Consider the following 26,156-nt stretch of genomic DNA (forward strand, 5'->3'; position numbering starts at 1 on the left):
GATGCTAATTTCTCATTTAAATGCTTTCTTCTCTGCAGTCACCCTCTGTGCTTTTTTCAGTCTTTTAACTTTATTGATGCTTTCAATGGCTAAGTCAAAATCTCTCTTGGTAAATGTCACATTGCACTTGAAAATATGTGGGTTATTTTCAGATATCTTTTGATATTGATTTCTAACATAATTCCACAGTGATAAGAGAACAGACTCTATGATTTCAATACCTTTAGACCACCTAGTTTTACATCCCTGCATATGTTCCAGTGTCTCCTAGTTTATAGTCTATCGGGATTTAAAATAATTTGTATCCTACTCTTTTGTGAAAATGGTATAAATCTTAACTGTGTTGAATTAATTGCTTTACAGTGCTTTTCAGGTCTACTATATACTTCTACTTTTCTATATATCCATTCTATTAATTTTTGAGTGTTTGATATTGAAACTCCAACTAAAAATCTTAATTTACCTACTTCAAAATAATTGTAATATATGGTAGAATTGTTCTATATTTCCCAACTCGCCTATAAATGTATTATCAATAATTTTTTTGAAAAAAGAGAAAAAAAGAAAAAAAGAGATTTTTTTCTTGTTTGAACTGTTAAAAAAACAAAATTTAACTGAGTAAATGTGAAGATCTAATTGACTTTATGAGGCAATTCATGAATTGGGCAGCATCCCAAGAGTTATATACAATGGAAGTTTTTTTTTTTTTTATAGAAAGAGGAGTGGGGCCAAGGAATTACTAGCAAAATCAAAGAAAGGATTATTTTGGGGCCAGGACATTCTTCTTCCTTTGGGGGATAGAAAGGACCATGTGACAGATTACCTAATTGGTGCTGACTAGGAAGTTCCAAACTGGTTGATTAAGATTCCACTGCTGGTAAAGGCTGAGACTGCAGTTAGGTTAGGCATTAAATCTGGGTTTAGTAACATGGGTTTTAACACAAGTGATACCATTTGGGGTGTTTGGTTTTTTTCTTAACAGAACATCATTTTTACTGTATTACAGAGAAATTAGTGGCAAGTGAGATGTGTTTACCATCTCTCTTTTCACCTATTTATAGGAGTGTTCAAGAGGAAACAAGATGTTTTGGAATGGATTCCTCAGAATTTGAAATTGTTGATGCAGAGGTACGTACATTGAGTACATAGAGTCATGCCTTATTTCCATAATGTTGACTGTTTAGTTAATGTGTATGGCCAAGGTAGGGGAAGAAAAGAATTTTCCTGCTACCCTTCTAGGTTCTCAGGTAAGATGCCCCTGTAATTAAGACAGGACTAACAGGAGAAAGACAAATGGAAGCTTAGTAATGGATATTAATATATCTCTTACATACATGGGAGAGACCCAATAATATTGAATAACTCTCTGAAATGACTCAAGCCACCACCTTGAATACCATTTTCAGCTAACAGAAGGTGATGGGAGTGGGGAGTTGGTAGTGGGGATACAGTAAACAAGGGTTAAGTTTTTCTGCAGATTTAAGTCCTGGCCTTCTGCATTAATGAGTTTCTAGAAACTAAGAGTCATCCTTTTCTACCTGGTGCAGAAAGGGAGACACGCTTATAAATGGAGATTTCCTTTATAAATATAAATGTATCTTACAAAAGGGTAACTTCTATTGGTTTTCAGAGCTCCTCCTCTGCCTGCTGTTTCTTAGAAATAACCAGCTCAAAATAAGCCTTATGCCAACAAGTCATATTTTGGGGTGGCAATTTCAGCCTCCCTCGACCTACATATAAAGGTTTTTAATTTGAAGTATCCCATATGGACATAGAACATGAGTGGTATTCCATAGTTGCCATTTTATAGTTATTTCTTATTGGAAACAGTAACAGCCATGCTTGGAATGGTCCCTGTAGTAGCTTTAAAAAGAATTAAGCTAGCCTCTGTGCCAGATATCATTCAAAGTCTTTTCAACTTGTGAATGCATTTTGAAATCAGAGGTTATATAGCCTATAGCCTGCTCCTATAGGCTATGTGAGTAGACTCATGAGATGGCAGAGTCCTCTGCCCATTATGGGTAGAATGAATCCCTAATTAATGTGAATTATCCTCCATCCTTTCCTTAAGCCATTAAATGTATCATCCAATTATCCATTCACCAGATGTTCCACTAGAGAACCCTATAGGGATACACCTGAATAGAAATATGAAACTTGGGTCTGCCCTCAATAATCTAAATTCTAGCCTGGGAGATAAGATCAAAGTGCAAGAAAAACAGATATATAACAACAAATAACCATCCCAGGAAGCCTTCCCCAATGAATAGTCTTTCACCTTACTTGTTACTCCATGGGTGCTTATAACATAGCTACTAGGCTGATTCACTGTGGTGGTGATAGTACTATAGAGAGAAAAGACAGCTTGGGTATCAGAAGATAAGAGCTCAATTCCTGATTCTGCCATTTACCAATTAATTATGTAACCTGAGGAATGTTATTTTACCATGGGAAGCCTCAGTTTCATTATGTGTAAAATGGGAGTGGTAATAATCTCTGCCAGGCTACCTCATAAGGATTAGATAACACTCAAAGGAACTTCATTTATTGAACTGGCCAAAAAGTTTACTTGAGTTTTTCCATATGATGTTACAAAAAACCTGAATGAACTTTTTAGCCAAACCCATCTCAGGATATTGTCTGTATTCCTGCAATAGAATGAATCTTCTATGAGAGAAGGGGTAGTATTGTTCACCAGCATGTCACCAAATACCTTGAACAGTACTGGCCACACATAGTAGGTGTTCATAAATATTAAATACACAAAAGAATATTGTATGTTAAAACAGTCTATTTTTATAGCACTCTTCAAATGTCTAGTAAAGGGATTTAAAGAACAATATTGACAGGTTGGATGTGTAGACTGTCAGTTTGGCTTTCAGCCTTCCATGTGATTTTGCTTAAAAGTATTCACATTCATGAGACTGTGCAGACAGCAGGTGTTTTTAGTATTTAAGTTCTTCTGTAACATGGAAATACTATGAACATGTATTTTCAATATGAAGTGCTGGTTTTTCTATATTTTCTAACTCTTGCTCACTCAATAAGCTACTTCTATGTAGATAAAACTTCTCCCTTCTGAAGAGGTACCTCTGCTTACCCAGCTTTCTGTTCAAGATGGTATGAAACAGCGAGGAAATTAGGTAGAAAAAAGTTAATTTAAGTGGAACAATACTCTGTTTATACACAAGCTAATTTCAGTTATGCTAGGAAAAGAGGCCAAGACCTCCATATAGCTCTGGCCATCAGTCTGACATCTACATAGCTGACAGCCTGACTTCATCAGTCTGTCAACAAACATTTACCCAGGACCTGTTGTGTGCTATGTGTGAAGAATCCAGTCCTTCAACTTAGTGTTTTGAAGAAAGTTGGATTAAAAAAACCTCTCACTTTATAAACTTTATAAAACCTAAGTAATTTTAACATTTAAAGGTGTTTTTTTTAAAGAATCTCATAATCTTATCACAATGGCACAATTGCTATTTAATTTTGCTATTTCCATTCAGTCTCGGTCTACCATCACTTGTGTTTTAGACTTTGTTATAACGATAGTTTGCCTGCTACTCCATTTCCTTTGGTTATCACTTATTGCTAAAGTCTGTCTTTGGACAGTCTCAAATTTAGTCATTTCAGTAACTGGACAATATACTATGGTATTGAGGGACTTGTGTTTCCAATCAAGATGGAGCAACAGGGACCAGATTGACATTGCTGCCCAAAACAGCCAAAAATAAAAGACAAAAAATACGATGTAACAGTTTTCAAGATAATGGACAGAAGGCAACAAAAGACAGGGACTCTTAAGAGATGGGAAATTAATGAAATGAGCCCTGCAATTGCCATAACTTACTACCTAGCGAACTTCCAGGCCATGTAGCCAAGAGGGAAGACACACAGGGATCCCAGTAGAATTCCTGAGCTGAGGAGACTGAGGTGAGACTAGATAGTCTAAAATTGCTTGCAGATTACCAGAGAGGAGAGGGCTGCATGGATGAAGGTTGCTATGGGGATCTGTGAGGGGAGAGAACCACTCAAGAAATTAGAGGAAACAGTGCCAGCATTCATACAGGGTCGGTAATGCTTCCGGTTTCTATCTGTCACACTGGAAATTCTCATAATACACAGGACACGAGGCATAAGAGTACACAGAGAGATCTTGTCTCAATTATGGGGGAAAGTTAGCCCCAGGCTGACTATTGCTCTGGTTCTAACTATCAAGTCATTAAGGCATGACCAAAGGGATCCTAAAGGAAATCAACCCTGAATATTCATTGGAGGGACTGATGCTAAAGCTGAAGCGCCAATACTTTGGCCACCTGATGCAAGCCGACTCATTAGAAAAGAACTGGATTCTGGGAAAGATAGAAGGCAGGAGGAGAAGGGGACGACAGAGGATGAGATGGTTGGATGGCATCACCAATTCAATGGACATGAGTTTGAGTAAACTCTGGGAGATGGTGAAGGACAAGGAAGCCTGGTGTACTACAGTCCATGGGGTTGCAAAGAGTTGGACATGACTGATTGACTGAACAACAGCAACAGCAAATGGGCCAAATTGTTTTCAAGTAATTTAACTACATTCCAAAACAAAGATAAAGAGTGTTTCTAGGAATGCAAAATGATCCAATACCCAAGAAATAAAATTAACAATATTTGGCATTTAGTCAAAGATTACCAGGCATTTAAAAAAGCAATAATATGTAACTCTTAGTGAAGAGAAAACCCAATCAATAAAAACTCACCCAGATCCAATACAGGTTTTAGAATTAGTGGACAGGGATATTAACATATGTGTTACATATGTTCAAATTTTCAAATAGAGATGTGGAAGATGGGGTAAAGTCTCAAGATAAAATTCGAGCAATGAAAACAACACTGGATGGGACTGATGGCAGATTAAACATTGCAGATTTTGTAGACTGGAAAATTAAAGACGTTATAATAGAAATTCTCCAAATAAAGAGAAAAAAACGTTTTTGTTTTTATTTTTATTTATTTATTTATTATTTTACTTTACAATTCTGTATTGATTTTGCCATGCATTGACATGAATCCACCACGGGTGTACATGCGTTCCCAAACATGAACCCCCCTCCCGCCCCCCTCCGCACAACATCTCTCTGGTGAGATGAAAAAAACGTTTTAAAAGAACAAGAAAAAAGAGAAGTGTATCAATTGGCTGTTAGAAACTTTTCAAGTAGCCAAATGTACATGTAAATGTAGTCTCCGAAATGTAGAGGGAAGCACAAGAAAAAATATTTGAAATAATAATGGCCAGAGATTTGTCCACATTTGATAAAAACCATAAACCCAGAGATTCAAGGATCTCAACTGAACCTAAGCAAAAGAAGAGTGAAGAAAACCACACAAAGCATACCCTGGTCCCTGCCAGTTATCATAATATTTTGATCTGTTGGCTGTTACTATGGACTATGTTATATTTAATAAAGCAGGTTCTGTTGAGAACAGCTACTAAAAGGCTTCCCTGATAGCTCAGTTGGTAAAGAATCTGCCTACAATATGGGAGACCTGGGTTTGATCCCTGGATTGGGATGATCCCCTGGAGAAGGGAAAGGGTACCCACTCCAGTATTCTGGCCTGGAGAATTCCATGGACTGTATAGTCCATGGGGTCGCAAAGAGTTGGACACGACTGAGTGACTTTCACTTCACTTTTTCTAACTGGCAAGGAATTGAGAACAAGGCAAATTATTGAGAACAAAGTTCTCTCCATAAAACCACCACTTCACTGTTTGAACAGCAGTGGCTTTAAGTAGTAACATCAATGCTAATCCAAAGCAAATTCTCATGAATTACCTCTGTCCCAATGACTTTATTTTAACGATGAGTTTAGATGAGTTGTTGCCAGCTATTGACATTCTGTCACCCATCCGTAGAGATCTGTTGCTCCTGAACTGTGTTGCACTACATAGGCATTTTGGCAAAATTGGAGCTTGCACATTTTCAGAATGCTTTTCCACTCAAATCCATTGTGCCTGGAGATGGCAGGCAATTCTTCAGAAGATGCTGGCTTTAACCCTGTACCAGGGGCTGAGTAGGGCAGGAGAATCATAGTGTACACGAGACTTGGAAGCACTTTGCCCAAGCTATGTGTTAATGAGGAGGACAGGACAAACCTGACTCAGGGAGCAATCATGAAGGCTTCTTCCATTGATTTTATAGCTACAATGTTCAGTTCAGTAGCTCAGTCGTGTCTGACTCTTTGCAACCCCATGGACTGCAGCACACCAGGCTTCCCTGTTCATCACCAACTCCTGGAGCTTGCTCAAACTCATGTCCATAGAGTTGGTGATGCCATCCAACCATCTCATCCTCTGTCATCCCCTTCTCCTCCCGCCTTCAATCTTTCCCAGCATCAGGGTCTTTTCCAACGAGTCAGTCCTTCCCATCAGGTGGCCAAATGACTGGAGCTTCAGCTTCAGCATCAGTCCTTCCAATGAATATTCAGGACTGATTTCCTTTAGTATGGACTGGTTTGATCTCCTTGTAGTCCAAGGGACTCTCAAGAGTCTTCTCCAACACCACAGTTCAAACGCATCAATTCTTCAGTGTTCAGCTTTCTTTGTGGTTCAACTCTCACATCTATACATGACTACTAGAAAAACCATTGCTTTGACTAGATGGACCTTTGTCGGCAAAGTAATGTTTCTGCTTTTAAATATGCGGTCTAGGTTCATCATAGCTTTTCTTCCAAGGAGCAAATGTCGTTTAATTTCATGGCTGCAGTCACCATCTGCAGTGATTTTGGAGCTCAATAAAATAGTCTGTCAGTGTTTCCACTGTTTCCCCATCTATTTGCCATGAAGTGATGGGACTGGATGTCATGATCTTCATTTCTTGAATGTTGAGTTTTAAGCCAGCTTATGGGGAAAATGTGACAATTGGGGGAGAAACTTCTGGAGTCCCACCCTTGTGATATACACTCATTTCTAGTTCACAGTTGCATCAGGTCTTGGAGGTTGCATTGATAGCCTGCTCCATGTCTAGCCTCAAAGGCCATGCTTCTCTTTTATATCCTTTAATGTATTATTCATGGAAACAATTATGGAATAAAAATGAATCTGTGGGGTGGGAGGTGGGAGGGGGGTTCAGGATTGGGAACTCATGTACACCCGTGGCTGATTCATGCCAATGTATGGCAAAACCAATACAGTATTGTAAAGCAAAATAAAGTAAAAATAAAAATAAAAAAAAATGAATCTGAAAGTCCTCTTGAATTTGTGTGAGCTTACTGTTTTCTTTTCTGCCCCCTCATGTGTTCATGTTCATTTCATCTTTCCTTTTAGCTTCTAGCTGCCTCTTTTGAAAGACTGTCTTCAGGCCTTCATCCTAACAGTATTTTAAACTAGAATCTTTTTGCTTCCAAAAAGATTCTTTGCTTTGTTTCTTTGCTTCATTTTCTCCCAAGCCATTTACTATTACTGTACGTGTTCCATCAGTTAAGATCATTTGAACTCAATCCATTTCTGTTGATGGCCTAAAAATTATGAATGTACAAAAATGGACATCTTAACATCCAAGTATATATATTTCCCTTGAAAATCACCCAGGAAGCAGGAGCTAGTGATTAAATTGTTATATATCTACGATAAAGAGCAGAACCAAGAGGACAGAGAAAGAGAGGTCATATCATATCTTAATGAATATCTCCCCAGCCGAATATCTTTCTCAGTGTAATGAAAAGATTGCCACATCCTCAGAAACATATTGCTCATTTTCAAGAGTACAAAACACTGTACTTGAACAGTGAAGTTGCATAGTTTCCTGAAGTTCAAATGCTGGGACCTGATCTGGATGAATGTACTCCAACAATCAGCTTCCTTAAGAAAAAATGAGCATGCGTCTATGTTTTAATCTAGTCTAAAACAAACACACAAACACATACACAATCTTTTGGCAGAGATTTCCAAGATTTCACTGATAAACCAGGTACTTAAATTTCATATAAACAGTGAGCGTCAGACTATTCAGAAAGGTTCCAGTTGTTATGTAAGTGGAAGTGGATCACTAAGTGTGAATATAATGTATATAGTTTAAAACAACAGATAGCTTAGACTGAGCTTGAAATCACTGGAGTATATCACTCATTCCGCTACTCACTTACTGTATGACCTTCTCCTTTTTGACACTATCAAATGGGGAGTTTGCACTAGAAGCTCCCCAGGGTCATTGCTGTCTCTCTGTTACTACATAGTAAAGGTACTTTTGTTAATAATACTTTCAACTTTAGTTTGTATAAAAAAGAGAGAAGTGGTTAAACAGCCCCCAATTGTCCTTTCCTTTCTCTAAACCTAGTCTGCATGTGGAAGATCTGTAGAAAAATGGCCCCATCAGTGGAAGGTAGTTCTCTTACAGCCTTCCCACTTTTCTGAACCAGCATGCAACTAACACCTTGAAATGCACACACACACATATGTATGCGTGTGCATATGTGTGTGTGTGTGTGTATAGCAACAGCCTTTGATTGGTCCACATTTCTCTTATGCTTGTGCTTCTACCACATCTATACCATATTTCTCTTCTGAGTTTTGATGTTGGATAGCATATGACACCCATAATCTCTGCTTGTTGTTACCTTCCAGCAATTTCATGTTTCATGATAATTCTATTAGATATTCAATCTATTGAAACAATGTTAGAAATTATGTAAAATATATCAAAGTTTGTGTTCTACCTGTGTTTCCTGTCATTTTATATATCTCTTTGTCACCAAATTGAAATGTCATCTTCTCCTTACCTTTTGGAAATTCCTAGGAACCAGCAAATATTATAGAGATTGAACTTTCTGAATCATCTGATTCTATGGACTCCTTTAATGCAAATCCTGTTATGTCTGATGACTTCAACACAGTGTCCTTGCCAAGCATACCTGCATCACCTGGTGGGTACATTTTAACATTTGGATGGGGACTATCAAAAGAAAAATAGTGACCTACAGAGTAGTTACAGTTTTTCAAATGAAGATAGTGTTCTGTTTATAATGGTGTGAAATCACAAAAGTGAATTGTAACTTTCTTCATCATCTGTAAGTTTTTGTGAATGATGATTTGAGAGCAGTGCAAATTAATATCTCAAAAATGGTTCAAGTGTTTGGGAATGATATTATTATCTCAAACTTATAAGTTTTTATTGAAATATGTGGAATCTAGATAAAAATGGACTCACAAACACAGAAAACAAAATTATGGTTACCAAAGGGGAAGCATGGGGAAGGGATAAATTGTGAGATTGGGACTGAGATATACACACTACTATTCATAAAAAAGATAACTAATAAGAACCTACTGTATAGAACAGAGGACTCTACTCAATACTCTGCAATAACCTATATGGGAAAAGAATATATATATATATATATATACACACAACTGAATCATGTTGCTTTATGCCTGAAACTAACCAACATTGTAAATCTCCCATTTAATTTTGATCTAAAGATCGGTGCTAGATCTCAGTTCTTGGAGGAGTAGCACCTTATCTTTTCATACTTATGCAGCCTTTTTTGCTATGGTATATTAATTGCAGTCCAAAGAAATCTCTTTTTAAAAAAACTGTACTATAAGAAGAATTGTTACTAAAGAGTGAAGTGATAGTCTCTCAAAAACAGTGATGTTTACTACAGAAGCTTAAATATTAAAGACATTTCATTAACATAATTGTATGAAAAATATAATACAAAACAACGGTGGAGGCAAAATGCAAACCATGTCCTCCAATTAGCTGATCTTATCATTGATAACTTGTAGAATCCCCATATATAGAAGTAATGCCTGTATTTTTGAAATATTCTAGTTAAAAATTCTTCCAGTATTGCTGTCAATCTCAAAGCTTTGCTTAAAAAATCCTTGTAAGAGAAAGACAAGTACCATATATTAACACATATATATGGAATCTAAGATAGTACTGACGATCCTATTTGCAGAGCAACAAAGGAGACACAGACATAAAGAACGGACTTTTGGACACAGTAGGGGAAGGAGAGTGTGGGATGATTTGAAAGAATACCATTGAAACATATACATACATCTACGTACACTAGATAGCCAGTGGGAATTTGCTGTATGACGCAGGGAACCCAAAGTCTCTGTGGGGAGGGAGGTGGGAGGGACATTTAAGAGGGAGAGGACATATGTATACGTATAGCCTATTCATGTTGATGTATGGCAAAAGCCATCACAATATTGTTAAGTAATTATCTTCTAATTAAATTTTTTAAAAAAGAAGAAAAATCCTTTCTAACCAATTGTTTTTGGTGGAGTATGGGCAAAGTCCATGAACCCATGATTGTGATTTTGAAAATGTGTAAGACCAATTTAGTTTACACACTGTAAAATCCACTCTTTGAGGTGTACAGTTCTTGACAAAGGCAAAGTCATACATCTACCACCACAGTACAAACAGAACAGCTCTGCCACCTCCCAAATTCCTTTGCGCTGCCTCTTTGAACTCAAACTCTGTCCCTCATCCTCTGGCAACCATTGATCTCTACTCCATTGATCTCTGGTTTCCTTTTACCAGAATGTCATGTAAATGGAATCATACAATGTCTAACCTTTTTGGCCTGTCTCTGTTAACAAAATGCATATAAGATTCAAATGTGTGAATCAGTGGTTCATTCCTTTTTTCTTGTTGAGTAGTACTTCATTTTATGAATGCACCACGGTGGTTTTTTTTTTTTTTTTTAAATTCATTCATCTGAAGAAGAACATCTGGATTGGTTCCAAGTTTTTGGTGATTATAAATAGAACTACTAAAACATTTGCATAGAGGTTTTTTGCTTGCCTATACACTTTTAAAGTATTTGGGTAAATTCTTAGGAGTGGGACTACTGGGTCCTATGGGAAGTGTGTATGAAGAGAACTGCCAAACTCTGTACTGAAATGATTCTATCATTTTGCATTATTCAAATAATGTTCTGTAGGTTGCTGAAGGAAAGTCATGTCACACCACCTCCAAGAGCATTTCAGGCAGATCCAAGATCCTGTCTGCTTGGGAACCTAGCTTTTCAGAAGTGCTTTATGACTAGGTTTGATTTGATTAGATTAGTTGAAACATACCAAATTCAAGTAGCAGAGCCAAAAGAACTTTCATAATGAAAAGACACAATGTGAATGGGTTGGGTGCCTGCTTATGCTTGAGTGTATGGAGGTAAAGTGAGACATTCCCTCCTTTTACTTCATTTTCAAATGTGAACAGATTTTAAAATAATGTTCTGAATTACTCCTGGTACCTGGTGCATCTAATCCATAACATGGAGTACCTTCCTGTTTCTATAATATATAACAAGAAATAAACAGAGAAATCTGTGTAATCTGTTTTGGGATGTTAGTAATTTAGCCTTTTTTGTTATGAATTCCAATCTTTTCTTCCTCAGAAATGTACTTGAGGCAGAGCTTTGAATCAGAACCTGAGATGGGACATGTGACTTATGTGTCTGAGTTGAAGCATGCACACAAGTTGGATGATATGGATGAGAGAGAAGAGTCAGACGAGGATGTCCAGGAGAACCAGGAAGACCAGGAAGATGAAGAGGACCAGAAGGAAGTCCAAGAGGACCAGCAGGAATTCCAAGAAGACCAGGAGGAAATCCAAGAGGGCCAGCAGGAATTCCAAGAAGACCAGGAGGAAATCCAAGAGAGTCAGGAGGACCATAAAGAGCAAGAGTATCAGGTAGGCAAGGTGGGCCAGGTGGACCAGAAGGGCCCGGGGGACCAGTAGTACCAGCAGTATGAGCAGTACCAGAGACCCAGGAAGACCAGGTGAACCAGGTGGAGCAAGAGACTGGTTCTCCAGTTTGGCTGCTGATATCAGAGATCGGGTGCTCTGGGAGTCTTGCTCCACATATCTATCTGTACCACTATCCCTAAAAAGCCCCAAATTTCCACTCTTGTGCTCAATTTCACTTTGCAGAAAGCACACTCTTTGTTTATTTTAAAATTGTATCACCATTTCTGTTGTACTGGATTTTCTGATGCTGCTGAGAATCCAATGGGCCCTAGCCAACAGGGAGATTGGAGGTTCTTTAAGTAAGACGAAGTACTGTTCTCCTTTTAACGTGAACTATCCAAAGACACTCTGTACTTGAAAGTTTGAGTCAAATACGAAATTTTACTACTAACAAAACGCACTGTTTTTAAGCACTCTGCTCGTTATCTGTGAGGAGATGCTAACTGTCCCATGGGAGGATGGTTTTCCTGCCTACCCATACCAATACTTCTGCACCACAAGCCAGGTCTCCCCAATGGATTGTCAGAATGTTAGATATATCTCAGTTTCAACTGTCAGCACCAATGTATGGTTCAAGGCCAAATCAAAACATTTGGATTCATGACTCTGTTGTTCTATGCCCAAATTTATCTACATAACCATAGGTTTGGGTGGTTATCTTTATATTAGAAAGGATTATTGTCATCAGGATTGGCAGCCAAGATAATGAGTTTATGGTCTGTTATGTGGGGAAGAACATGGCAACCCACTCCAGTGTTCTTGCCTGGAGAATCCCAGGGATGGGGGAGCCTGGTGGGCTGCTGTCCATGGGGTCGCACAGAGTCGGACACGCTGAAGCCACTTAGCAGCAGCAGCAGCAGCATGTGGAATTGTATGCAATAACTACCAAGCATTAGGTGAGTCTCTTCATTAGATGGCATCCTCTTCTAATGAGAAGAAACAAGGGCTAGAAAACAACTGTTTTTTGGCCCCAGCATTGTGACCTTGGCACATCCCTGAGCCTCAGTTTCTCCACTTGAAGTGGTCTGCTTGCCTTGCAGGGATTTTTAGACTGCTCTGAAAATTCTTTGAGCTATTTAAAATAAAATTTCTGAAGAAATACATTTGTCTTTGTTTATGTCCCTATCATGCTAGAAAGTTGTGCTTCCCCTTTCATTGATGATAGCTTTCTCTTCTTCTTTGAGTTAATTTCTTTTTAAGCTTTAAATGTACCTTTTGTTTAAAATGGTCAAAATAATCAGCAATGTGTGTAGCCTGGCTCTGCCTGTGATAGTGTAATAGGCTTGTTTCCGGGTGCCATGGACTGACAGACTGGAGTATAACCAGAAGACGGAGAAAAGCTGGAGAAGAGAAATTTTAAAAGATTTTTTCCTTGTGACGAGAACTCTTAGGATTTAATCTCTTAACAGCTTTCATGTATAATATACAATAGTGTTAGTTATATTTTTATTATGTTGTATGTTACATCCTTGTAACTTATTTATCTTTAACTTTGAGTTTATATCTTTTGACTGCCTTCATCCATTTCCCCACCACCCCCATTCACCTGTGCTAACCACAAATCTGATCTCTTTGTCTATGAGTTTGTTTTTGCAGTGTAATTGACCTAGAACACTATGTTAGTTCCTGGTATACAACACAGTGGTCTGATATTTTTATACATTTTTAAATGATCACCACAATAAGTCTAGTTATCATCTGTCACCATAAAGATATATAATTATTGACTATGTTCCCCACATGGTACTTTTCACATCTGTGACTCATTTAATTTGTAGCTGAAAGTTTGTACTTCTTAATCTCTTCATCTTTTCCTCTAATACTTCACTCTTGTCCCCTTTGGCAACCACCTGTTTGTTCTCTGTATCTATGACTCTGATTCTGATTTGTCTTACTTGTTCATTTGCTTTGCTTTTTACTTTCCATATTTAAGTGAAATCAATGTGTTTGTCTCTCTCTTTCTGACTTAACTTTGCATTATACACTATTGGTCCACTCATGTTGCTGCAAATGACAAAGATTCATTCCTTTTAATGACTGAACATATATATTCCATATAACATATAATATTCCAATTATATGTTTGTGCTGTGCTCAGTTGCTCAGTCGTGTCTGACTCTTTGTGACCCCAAGGACTGTAGCCCACAAGGCTCCTCTGTTCATGGAGTTTTCCAAGCAAGAATACTGTAGTGAATTGCCGTTTCCTTCTCCAGGAGATCTTCCCAACCCAGGAGTTGAACCTGCATCTCTTCTATCTCCTGCATTGGCGCATGGGTCCTTTACCATTGTGCTACCTGGGAATCTCAATTGTATGTATCAGTTCAGTTCAGTTCAGTTCAGTTCAGTCACTCAGTCATGTCTGACTCTTTGCAACCCCATGAATTGCAGCACGCCTGGCCTCCCTGTCCATCACTATCTCCCAGAGTACACTCAGGCTCAGGTTCATCGAGTCTGTGATGCCATCCAGCCATCTCATCCTCTGTCATCCCCTTCTCCTCCTGCCCCCAATCCCTCCCAGCATCAGAGTCTTTTCCAATGAGTGAACTCTTCGCATGAGATGGCCAAAGTATTGGAGTTTCAGCTTTAGCATCATTCCCTCCAAAGAAATCCCAGGGCTGATCTCCTTCAGAATGGACTGGTTGGATCTCCTTGCAGTCCAAGGGACTCTCAAGAGTCTTCTCCAACACCACAGTTCAAAAGCTTCAATTCTTTGGTGCTCAGCCTTCTTCACAGTCCAACTCTCACATCCATACATGACCACAGGAAAAACCATAGCCTTGATTAGACGGACCTTAGTCGGCAAAGTAATGTCTCTGCTTTTGAATATGCTATCTAGGTTGGTCATAACTTTTCTTCCAAGGAGTAAGCGTCTTTTAATTTCATGGCTGCAGTCACCATCTGCAGTGATTTTGGAGCCCCAAAAAATAAAGTCTGCCACTGTTTCCACTGTTTCCCCATCTATTTCCCATGAAGTGATGGGACCAGATGCCATGATCTTCTTTTTCTGAATGTTGAGCTTTAAGCCAACTTTTTCGCTTTCCTCTTTCACTTTCATCAAGAGGCGTTTTAGTTCCTCTTCACTTTCTGCCATAAGGGTGGTGTCATCTGCATATCTGAGGTTATTGATATGTATGCTCCATCTTTATTCATTTATCATTTGATGGACATTTATGTTGCTTCCATATCTTGGCTATTGTAAATAGTGCTGCAGTGAACATAGGGTTACATATATCTTTTTTAATTAGTGTGTTTCTTTTCTTCAGATAAATCCCCAGGAGTGGAATTTCTGGATCTTATGCTGGTTTCATTTTTCATTTTTGAGGAATCTCCATACTGTTTTCCCATAGGGACTATACCAATTTACATTCCCACCAACAGTGCAGGAGAGTTCCCTTTTCTCTTGTCTTTTTAATAATAGCCATTCTCACAGGTGTGAGATAACATCTCATTGTGGTTTTGATTTATGTTTCCCTGATAATTAGTGATGTTGACCATCTTTTCATGTGCTTCTTGGTAATCTGTATGTCTTCTTTGGAAAAAATATCTGTTCTGATCCCCTGACCATTTGGGGACTGTTTATTTGTTTGTTGATGTTGAATTGTATCAGTTCTTTGTGTATTTTGGATATTAACCACTTATCAGATATTTCTTTTGCAAATATATTCTCCCATTTTATAGGCAGTCTTTTAATTTTGTTGATAGTTTCCTTTGCTGTCCAAAGGCTTTTTAATTTGACATAGTCCCATTTATTTAGTTTTACTTTTGTTTCCCTTGCCTGGGGAGACATATCAAAAAATATTACTAAGACTGATATCAAAGAGCATACTGCCTATGTTTTCTTCTAGAAGTTTTATGGCTTCAGGGCTTACATTTAACTCTTTAATCCACTTTGAATTTATTTTTATGTATGTTGTGAGATTCTTTGGCATGTAGCTGTACAGTTTTCCCAACAACACTTATTGAAGAGACTGTTTTCTCTCTATTGTATATTCTTGCCACCTTTGTTGTAAATTAATTACCCATATAAGTGTGGGTGCATTTCAAGGTTCTCTCTTCTGTTCCATTGATCTATATGTCTGTTTTTGTGCCAGTACCATTCTGTTTTGATTACGGTAGCTTTGTAGTATAGTCTGAAGTCAGCGAGCATGATACCTCCAGCTTTGTTCTTCCTTCTCAAGATTGTCTTGGCTATTCAGTGTCTTTTGTGTTTCCATACACAATTTTAGAATTATTTGTTCTACTTCTGCAAAAAATGCCATTGGTATTTTAATAGGGATTCCTTTGAATCTGTACATTGCCTCGGTAGTATGGTCATTTTGACATTATTTCTGTCTATGAGTACAGTATAACTTTCCATCTGTTCACGTCATCTTTAGTTTATTTCACCAGTGTCTTACAGTTTTCAGAGTACAGGTCTTTAAACTCCTTAGGTAGGTTTATTCCTAAGGATTTTATTGTTTTTGATGTAATTATAAATGGGATTATTTTATTGACTTATCTTTCTGATAGTTTGTTGATAATGTATACAAATGCAGCAGATTTCCATATATTAATGTATCCCCAACTTTACCAAATTCATTTATAAATTCTAGTAGTTTTTTGGTGATGTCTTTAGACGAGATCCTGACAGGGCCATCTGTGGGGCTACTGTGGTCCTGGAGCTGGTATCTTCCTGCCAGTGGATTGGCCTGGGGTCCAGGGTGTTTAGGGACAGTGCCAGCTCCCGGTGAATGGAGCTGGGACCTGATATTTCTGGCTGCAGAGCCCTCAGGGTCCCAGAGTTGATGTTGCCCAGCTAGTGAGCAAGGTAGGGACCCAGGAGGTCCCAGGAGTAGTGGCAGTTAACTGGTGGGAAAGTCCATGTCCTGAGCCTGCTGGTGGATTGGGTCAGGTCCAGAGGTAGCTGAAAGCTCAGGTGGTCCTGAGGCAGCCAACCTGTTGGTGGGTGGGGCTGTATCCTTGTATGGCTATTTGCTTGGCCAGAGGCATCTCAGAACTGGCACCTATAGACTGTTGGGCCAGAGCAGGGCTGGATCCCAGGGCTAATAAGCTTGAGAGAGGATCCCACAATGGCCCTTGCCAACACCAGTGTCCACATAGGAGAATGAACTCCAAAAATGGCTACTGTCAGTGTCTATGTCCCCAGGGGGAGCCACAGTTGCCTTCTGCCTCTTGGGAGGCTGTTCACAATCAGCAGGTGGGTCTGACCCAGCCTCTTATCCAGTTACTGCTTCTGCCCTGGGTCCAGGAGCATGGGAGACTTTGTGTGCGTCCTGTAAGAGTGAAATCTCTATTTCCTATGCCCCTTGGCTCTCCTGAAAGTAAGTCCCGCTGGCCTTCAAAGCCAAATGATCTGGGAACTCAGCTTCCTGGGCAGGACCCTCAGCCTGGCAAGTCTGATGTGGGGCTCAGACCTCTCACACCCCAGGAGAACCTCTGCAATTGTAATTGTCCTCATGTCTGTGGGTCACCTACCCTAGGGTATGTGACTGAACTATCGTGCTATCCATCTCTTCATGGTTCCTTCTCGGTAGAGAAGATCTGTAGTTGTAGAAGATCTTTTGTGCTGGTCTTCAGATCTTTCTCATCAATAGTTGCTTGGTAGATAGAATTTTGGTGCACTCATGGGAGCAGATGAGCTCAGGGTCTTCCTACTCTTCCATCTTGGGCACTCCCCTGACTCTTCCTGTCTGTCTCCTGTCTCTGATCTGTTTCAGGTCCCTGTTATCTCTATCTTAAATTAACTCTATTGCCTCTTCACTAGGTTTTTTTCTGACTCCAGACTGACTTTGTCCTGTTAGTTCATCTTCCACACCGCTCCCCAAAGGCATGTTCTACAACACTGATCTGAGCATGTCACTTCCCCAATCAAATCTGTGCTTTAGAACATGCCTCCTGGCAGCAGTGTTTTAAGTTCCCTGGCCACCTAAATGTGTATGGTCTGCACAAAGCTCTTTTCCCAGCTTCCCTTTCAAGTGTGACTTGCCTCATCCCTTTCCTGCCAATGCAAAGCATTAGTTTGTCCTGCAACACAGTTTCTAATTTTATTAACCTATACATTTGTTTGGGCTTCCCTAGTAGCTCAGTTGGTAAAGAATCCACCTGTAATGTAGGTTCGATTCCTGGGTTGGGGAAAGCCCCTGAAGAAGGGATAGGCTGCCCACTCCAGTATTCTTGGGTTTCCCTGGTGTCTCAGGAAGTAAAGAATCTGCCTGCAATGTGGGGGACCTGGGTTTGATCCCTGGGTTGGAAAGATCCTTTGGAGGAGGGCATGGCAATCCACTTCAGTATTCTTGCCTGGAGAATCCCCATGGATAGAAGAGCCTGGCGGGTTCCAGTCCATGGGGTCACAAAGAGTCAGACACAACTGAGTGACTAAGCACACACATACATTTGTTTATCAGCAGATCTGAGGCTGATACTCAAGTTAAAATTAGATTTCCAGGGCTAAGGGGAGAGTGTTCCACACAAGTTGTGTGTGGACACCATAGTTGTGTGAAAGTCAGATCTGTGGATTCTGATGGTGCTTAGATGAGTGCCTCGATGAAAGGAAGTGTGAATTGAATCTTATTTCTGCATCACTAGCAGGAGCTTTGATGTTTCCACGTTTCCACATGTCTCATTTGTGATCTGACCTGCTACACTCTGACTCTTTCACTAAGGACTGTGGGAAGATTATTTCATGTCTCTGAGTCAATGTTTGGGAAAAAATTAGACTAAACATTTCCCAAAATCTTTTCTGGTTATAGGATGTCTGGATTCCCTAACATTTCTTCACACTTTCTAGAAGTGATTGAAGTCAGGGTTGGGGTGTTGTTCACATTCTCAGTTATGCCAAAGCTTGGGAATGAAACAATGTGGTAGAATTTGGAGAAGCTGGTGGCCCCATATATAAACCATAGTGATGTCTCCCCACAGCCGCTACAGCTATCACTGCACATCACATCATACATCAAGAGACAGGAGGAGGAAATGATGAAGAAATTCCAGAAACAGTTGAATGAGAAAACACAGATACTGCAAACCGAAATAGAAAACCAGAAGAGTTCCCTGGAAACTTTGAAGGAGCAGCTCCAAGACAGGAACAACTCCAAGTCACAGGTCAGAGACCAGTTCTATGCCAGTGGCAAAAGGGAGACGAGTAAGGGACCTGGACAGACTTCAAGGGGTTAATCAATAGGGCCTGCTAGTAGTGAGGGCAACTACCTCCAGGGAAGCATGGCACATCTGGAATGATCTTTTGCAGGGACTTAGGGCTTTGCTCCTTTTCTTTTAGTTGCAAGAGCTGAGATGGGCCAAGGCTTTCTGTGAGCTGGCAGTCTTGCTCCATGACCAGCATGTCTTCTGCCGTAAGGAAAGCTGTGGCCCCTGAGTAAGACCTTTGTGATACTGTGTCCTTACAGGAGCTGCCATCCATCACAGGCCATGTTCACAGTCCTGATTTGCTGGAGCCAGCACCCAAGAAACCATGCTTTGAGGCAATGAAGAGTCCCTTCTCTGATATTTCAGAGGCCACATCTGTCAGTGGTTCATGTTTACCACATTCTTCCCAGATCTCCGAGGAGCTTCAGCAGACTTTTGATATCTCTTCCCAGGTACAACAGGCCACTTTCATCACTGTAGTCAAAAGCAGAGTTCATTCTCATGAAAGCATGGGCTCCCCTGTTTCTCTGGTGGGAGTGGTGGTTTCCCAGTTGGGTACAGTTCGTTTGCCTGAGATAAAACGTCCAGGCCAGCTGTACCTGGGTGCACATGCACACATGCGTGTGCATGGGTTCTGGACCACAGCTTCTCACAGCTGGGAGCAGAGAGTCACCAGACCACCGGGGTACCCAGAGAGGAAGTGTTCCTGTTGTCTTCTGCCACAGAGGATGGAGAGTTTGTTCCATGTATGAGGCTCTGGCAGACACTGAGTTGCTCTTCTCTCTTTCCTGTGGATGCAGGTGCCCAATCAGGAGGAGGTGAAGCAGCAGCAGCTGCCACAGCAACAGCAGCAGGAGGAGCAGCTGCCACAGCAGCAGCTAATGCTGCTGCCCGAGCAGCCACAACAGTATAATACGAGCGGGGAGAACCAAGTAATGCATGTATTCATGCCAAACCAACCTAGCTTTTCTGTGTTGCACTACAACGATGGCTTCATGTCCCTACCCCTACAACCACCACCACCACCATCACCACCCATGTTTATTCCTATCCAAATGGTGGCTGAACAGCAGCCTTCTGCTTATTATCATGTTGAAAGCCTCAATGCCTCTGGCCACTATCATGCTGAAAGTGTCAGTGCCTCTGCATATTATTGTGCTGGAAACCTCAGTGCTTCTGGCTACTATCATTCTGAAAGCCTCAATGCCTCTGGACACTACCGTATTGAAAACTTCAATGCTTCTGGGTACTATCGTGCTGAAAATTTCAATGGCCCGGAAAATGGTAGATTCAGGTAAGGAGGCTGTGAGATGGTCATAAGGGCTGAGGTCACTGCTTTCCTATGGTGGCTGGACATCATGCCTGAAACCATGGGCGACATGCCCATGGGCACCCAAAGTCCCCTATCCCAAGCAACATGCTCCAATTCATCCTCCTCTGTGGCCTCGCTGCCTCTGCTGGCATGATCCATAGCCAAGCATGCCTTGATAGAATGAGGTGTCTCCATAAAAATAAGAAGGCTAGATCAGGAAGTCTCCAAGCTAGGGAAGTAGCATGCCAATCTTGAAATTGCTTGACTTCTAGCCAAGCCCAGTCTCACGGTACAGGGTGTCTATCGGGAAGTCTTGAGTGTCCCCACCTGAGTGACTCCTGGCTCCTAACTCCCTGCTTCCATTTACCTGGGATCCTGTGGTCACAGTAGAACAGGTGAAGGGATCTCCATGGCACTGACAATCCATATGGCATTGGATACCTAAAGAGCCAAGAACACAGAAAGACCAAGTCCTGGGAGGCAGTATGAGGACAGGAACAGTTTCTGCTCAGGGATAAAATCTTTGGTCTCAATACCAGAAAAAGAATGTTCTGTTCAGCAGCGAAAGGTGGTGTAAGCACAGTCTTGGCACCCAATATTTATTTTTGGATGAATGCCAGTCTCTGAGTGGGTCACCTAAAGTTCTCCTGAGTTCCTTCTGGGTCTTCCTTTAGGAACAGTGACCCTGACATGTGGGATGGGTTAATGCCATGTTTCCCACTGGCCTAATTATCAGAATCAACCTGAGGAGGTTATTGAAAGTGCATATTCAGAGTCTGGGATGATGCTCAGAAATCTGTTTATCACACAACCCTCAAGTTTAGGGTGATAGAGGGAGCCCTGGACTTAGAGGAGAAAGCAGAGTTGCAGCCTCTCTGGGTCTTGGGCTCCTTTGGTGATGAAGGGCAAGTCCCTGACTTTGGAGTTGGTTAAGTGACTTACACAGAGATCACCATCTTGAAAGAAGCAGGACCGTCCAAGTAATAGCAACAGTACCACTTGATACAAATGACTAAAATTTCTCAGTGTTTCCATTTGCTTTACGTTGGAGAATTGAATCTTATTCAGGCCAAAGTGAGAGTCCAAGCAAGTGACTCCTGATTTGACCACCCAAACCAAAGGTTCTTTGAGCACCTATTAATGAGCAAGACTATGTCTCTTGGGCTTCATTGCTAGACCCATGTCTCTGTAACATGTTTCTTCTATTACAGATTTTTTCCTGAAAACCTCCATCAGCCCTGCATGAATCTTTTCTCTATGACAGACGGCCCAGGGCCCGATGCGATTTATTCTGCCAATCTTCCTCAGACTACTACCATAACCCACAACCCACAGCTTGTTACCCTGGAGACTCCACAGGACTACGTCTGCCTCTGGCAACAGGCGCAAGACCCGCAGAGTTATCTCTACCAAGCAGTCCAAATGAATAATTGGGCTCCCAATGAGCAGGCCACCGTGGGCCAAGCCACTTGTGCTCAGGTATAGCACTCCCTTCTTCTCTGACCCCTACCCAGATTGGAGGTTCTGCACAGCACTACACCCCTTCTGCATAGGCTCTATGTGTGAAATCCACACTTTAAAGCACAAGAAAATTTGAGGACAGGTACCCACATGGGGGTAGCAGTCATGGCTGAACAAAAGACTCTCTAGGCTTCCAAGAAAAAGTGAGCTGTTCTCATAGATATTAAATGCAGTCCTACTTGGAAACTTCTCAAAAATGTGTTCCCTGGGTATAGTGAGTCTTGCCATATGCTGAACTCAATGCCCTAGATGGGAGGCCTTTCTGAACTTCTATATCCTTAGTTTTGCTACAAAATCCAAGGCCTGGTGTGGATGCATTTCCTTGTATTGAAAATAAACCAGGAGTCCTTCTGGTAAGTACTTGGCATCCAACCATGGAGTGCCCCATATTTCTCAGGGCAAACCCCACCTTGGGGACCATCTACAGTGGCCTTGTTGCTAGGGCAGGGATGGGAGCTGGTCGAGACCACAGTCACATAGCAGGTTTGGCTCCTAGATACACTCCCAGCAGTCCCCTTGGGGACCACACACTCTCAATCTGACAAATGCCACTTACAAAGAATGTTTGGGTTCTGGCTTTAGAAATCTTAAAAGAGCTTCAGTTCAGTTCAGTTCAGTCACTCAGTCATGTCCGACTCTTTGCAACCCCATGAATCACAGCATGCCAAGCATCCCTGTCCATCACCAACTCCCAGAGTTCACTCAAACTCATTTCCATTGAGCTGGTGATGCCATCCAGCCATCTCATCCTCTGTCATCCCCTTCTCCTCCTGCCCCCACTCCCTCCCAGCATCAGACTCTTTTCCAATGAGTCAGCTCTTTGCATGAGGTGGCCAAAGTATTGGAGTTTCAGCTTCAGCATCAATCCTTCCAATGAACACCCAGGACTGATCTCCTTCAGAATGGACTGGTTGGATCTCTTTGCAGTCCAAGGGACTCTCAAGAGTCTTCTCTAACACCACAGTTCAAAAGAGTCAATTTTTCGGCGCTCAGCCATCTTCACAGTCCAACTCTCTCATCCATACATGACCACTGGAAAAACCATAGCTTTGACTAGATGGACCTTTGTTGGCAATATAATGTCTCTGCTTTTGAATATGCTATCTAGGCTGGTCATAACTTTTCTTCTAAGGAGTAAGCGTCTTTTAATTCCATGGCTGCAGTCACCATCTGCAGTGATTTTGGAGCCCCCCAAAAATAAAGTCTGATACTGTTTCCACTGTTTCTCCATCTATTTGCCATGAAGTGATGGGACCAGATGCCATGATCTTCGTTTTCTGAATGTTGAGCTTTAAGCCAACATTTTCACTCTTCTATTTCACTTTCATCAAGAGGCTTTTTAGTTCTGCTTCACTTTCTGCCATAAGGGTGGTGTCATCTGCATAGCTGAGGTTATTGATATTTCTCCCGACAATCTTGATTCCAGCTTGTGCTTCTTCCAGCCCAGCGTTTTTCATCATGTACTCTGCATATAAGTTAAATAAGCAGGGTGACAATATACAGCCTTGATGGACTCCTTTTCCTATTTGGAACCAGTCTGTTGTTCCATGTCCAGTTCTAACTGTTGCTTCGTGACCTGCATATAGGTTTCTCAAGAGGCAGGTCAGGTGGTCTGGTATTCCCATCTCTTTCAGAATTTTCCACAGTTTATTGTGATCCACACAGTCAAAGGCTTTGGCATAATCAATAAAGCAGAAATAGACGTTTTTCTGGAACTCTCTTGCTTTTTCCATGATCCAGCAGATGTTCGCAATTTGATCTCTGGTTATTCTGCCTTTTCTGAAACCAGCTTGAACATCAGGAAGTTCACGGTTCATGTATTGCTGAAGCTTGCCTTGGGCAATTTTGAGCATACTTTACTAGCGTGTGAGATGAGTGCAATTATGTGGTAGTTTGAGCATTCTTTGAAATTACCTGTCTTTGGGATTGGAATGAAAACTGACCTTTTCCAGTCGTGTAGCCACTGCTGAGTTTTCCAATTTTGCTGGCATATTGAGTGCAGCACTTTCACAGCATCATCTTCCAGGATTTGAAATAGCTCAAGTGGAATTCCATCACCTCCACTAGCTTTGTTCGTAGTGATGCTTCCTAAGGCCCACTTGACTTCACATTCTAGGATGTCTGGCTCTACGTGACTGTGAGTGATCACACCTTCATGATTATCTGGGTTGTGAAGCTCTTTTTTGTACAGTTCTTCTGTGTATTCTTGCCACCTCTTCATAATATCTACTGCTTCTGTTAGTTACATACCATTTCTGTCCTTTATCGAGCCCATCTTTACATGAAATGTTCCCTTGGTATCTCTAATTTTCTTGAAGAGATCTCTAGTCTTTCCCAGTCTGTTGTTTTCCTCTATTTCTTTGCATTGATTGCTGAGGAAGGCTTTCTTATCTCTCCTTGCTATTCTTTGGAACTCTGCATTCAGATGCTTATATCTTTCCTTTTCTCCTTTGCTTTTCACTTCCCTTCTTTTCACAGCTATTTGTAAGGCCTCCTCAGACAGCCATTTTGCTTTTTTGCATTTCTTTTCCGTGGGGATGGTCTTGATCCCTGTCTCCTCTACAATGTCACGAACCTTCATCCATAGTTCAGGCACTCTATCAGATCTAGGCCCTTAAATCTATTTCTCACTTCCACTGTATCATAAAGGATTTGATTTAGGTCATACCTGAATGGTCTAGTGGTTTTCCCTACTTTCTTAAATTTGAGTCTGAATTTGTTAATAAGGAGTTCATGATCTGAGCCATAGTCAGCTCCTTGTCTTATTTTTGTTAACTGTATAGAGCTTCTCCATCTTTGGCTGCAAAGAATATAATCAATCTGATTTTGGTGTTGACCATCTGGTGATGTCTATGTGTAGAGCTTAACCCCTTAAAAAAAAAAAAAAAACTAACCACAACAAAAATCCAGTAAACTAAGGAAGAATGAAGGAGTTTGGGTATTTTAAATGGTATGATTTATTTTACAAACACCCCTTGACCAGCTGGGCCACCAGCCCTCCAGAAAGGTGGCCCGTTAGAGGGACAGCCTTCATGATGCCATCAGATGGTCAGTAGATGCTGTGGTTCATTTACAAAGCCAGACTCTGCTGAGACCCTCATGCATGTTCTCAAGCACTTACCCTGAGAGGCAGATGCCCAGTTAGTGGAGAAAAGAGGACCTGGGGATGTGACACAGGTGGGAGAAGAACCAAGGGAGCAGCCAAGGGCAGGACCGTGTCAGATGCTCCCTGTCCACAAGACTGCAGGGCTCCCACACCATGCCCTGGCTCCTCTTCTCCACACTCTGGAGCCTTGCTCTCCCTAGGTCCTCCAACACCTCCAGCCTCTGCCCATAGCCCAGCCCTACTCCTTCTGTTTCCCCAGTCTTGTCCTCCACCCCCTTGAGTTCAACTCATTAAAATCTGTCACCTTCAAAAACCAGCCCAAGGGGGTAGCTCTTTAAAAGTGCCCCACATTCTACTCTGGGTGACACCATCAGTGTGTCTGTCCCTCCTCCCCTGTCCGCAGGCCAGAAAGGGTTGTTACCTCTCCACGTCACATTGAGTGAGCCAGGTAGCTGCCAGCGAGGCCCTGTGTGGAAGTCATCTAGTCTGTGTAGAATGGTGAGACCTAAAGGTAGAGGCAGGGAGAGGCTGGAGAGACCTTCTAATGCCTTGGCTGGCCATGGCTTATTGGGAGCTGGGTTGGGGGAAGCCAGACAGGGAATCCAGTAGCCTTAGGCATTCAGACAAGTTTTTGGAGAGCCCAGGCCTACTTCTGCTACTCTTTAAGCTAGTATGCTGTTGGGAGAGAGAAGCTGGGCGGGGAATCCCATTTCCCCAGCTCCAACTTCTACCGGCACCTTGCAGGCTTGTGTTTTCCAAAGACATCCTTCTCAGCAGCTTACTGGCTCAGACCAAAGGGATCCTCACACCACTGCAAAATGGGCCCAGGAACTTCAGCAAAGGACTCCATCTTGTCCCCTTTCTCTCAGCAGGTGGCACCCACTGAACAAGTCCAGCATTCTTCAGGACTGCAGGCTGTCCAAGCCTCTGGGAATAATGGGCCGAACCAGCTAAACTCCTGTATGTCATCACAGCAGTCCCACTTGAATCCGTAGAGCCGCATTAGCTCTACTTTTCTCTCAGGCCTTGAGAGAAGGGGTGGGGGAAGACAGGCCAATGAAGCCTGCATGGCCAGGGGACCTCCAGGTTCCCTGGACTGGGGGGTGGGGGCTCGGGGCTGGCGCTTAAGACTTCTCTTTCCTAATACTTTCTGTTATCATTGTTAGTTCTTCAAAACCTGTGTCTTGGAAATTTTGCTGCCCAGTGTTGCACTTAACTATTCTACCATTTGCAGGCAGGCTGCAGTCTGCTTGGCTTAGAATACCCTTTTTCTGCCAAGAAATATTTTCCAGCACAGTTTGCAATCTAGTAAGCAGCTGTTACATCT

The 26,156-nt window shown here is 41.5% G+C and overlaps 2 protein-coding genes across 2 annotated transcripts; both read left to right on the forward strand.

Annotated features, from left to right (window-relative positions):
* The first annotated feature begins 1,065 nt into the window (after window positions 1-1,065).
* On the forward strand, window positions 1,066-11,738 carry LOC120881574 (proline-, glutamic acid- and leucine-rich protein 1-like). Its single transcript, XM_040265292.1, has 3 exons — window positions 1,066-1,128; window positions 8,775-8,901; window positions 11,395-11,738. The coding sequence occupies exons 1-3, from the start codon at window positions 1,093-1,095 to the stop codon at window positions 11,736-11,738; spliced, it is 507 nt and encodes a 168-aa protein (XP_040121226.1). The 5' UTR covers window positions 1,066-1,092.
* A 7,946-nt stretch (window positions 11,739-19,684) lies between these two features.
* Window positions 19,685-25,893, forward strand: LOC120881575. Its single transcript, XM_040265294.1, has 3 exons — window positions 19,685-20,184; window positions 21,414-21,681; window positions 25,702-25,893. The coding sequence occupies exons 1-3, from the start codon at window positions 19,685-19,687 to the stop codon at window positions 25,822-25,824; spliced, it is 891 nt and encodes a 296-aa protein (XP_040121228.1). The 3' UTR covers window positions 25,825-25,893.
* Window positions 25,894-26,156: the final 263 nt, after the last annotated feature.

This window comes from Oryx dammah, unplaced genomic scaffold (assembly GCF_014754425.2).
Source record: "Oryx dammah isolate SB20612 unplaced genomic scaffold, SCBI_Odam_1.1 HiC_scaffold_23, whole genome shotgun sequence".
Taxonomy (NCBI): domain Eukaryota; kingdom Metazoa; phylum Chordata; class Mammalia; order Artiodactyla; family Bovidae; genus Oryx; species Oryx dammah.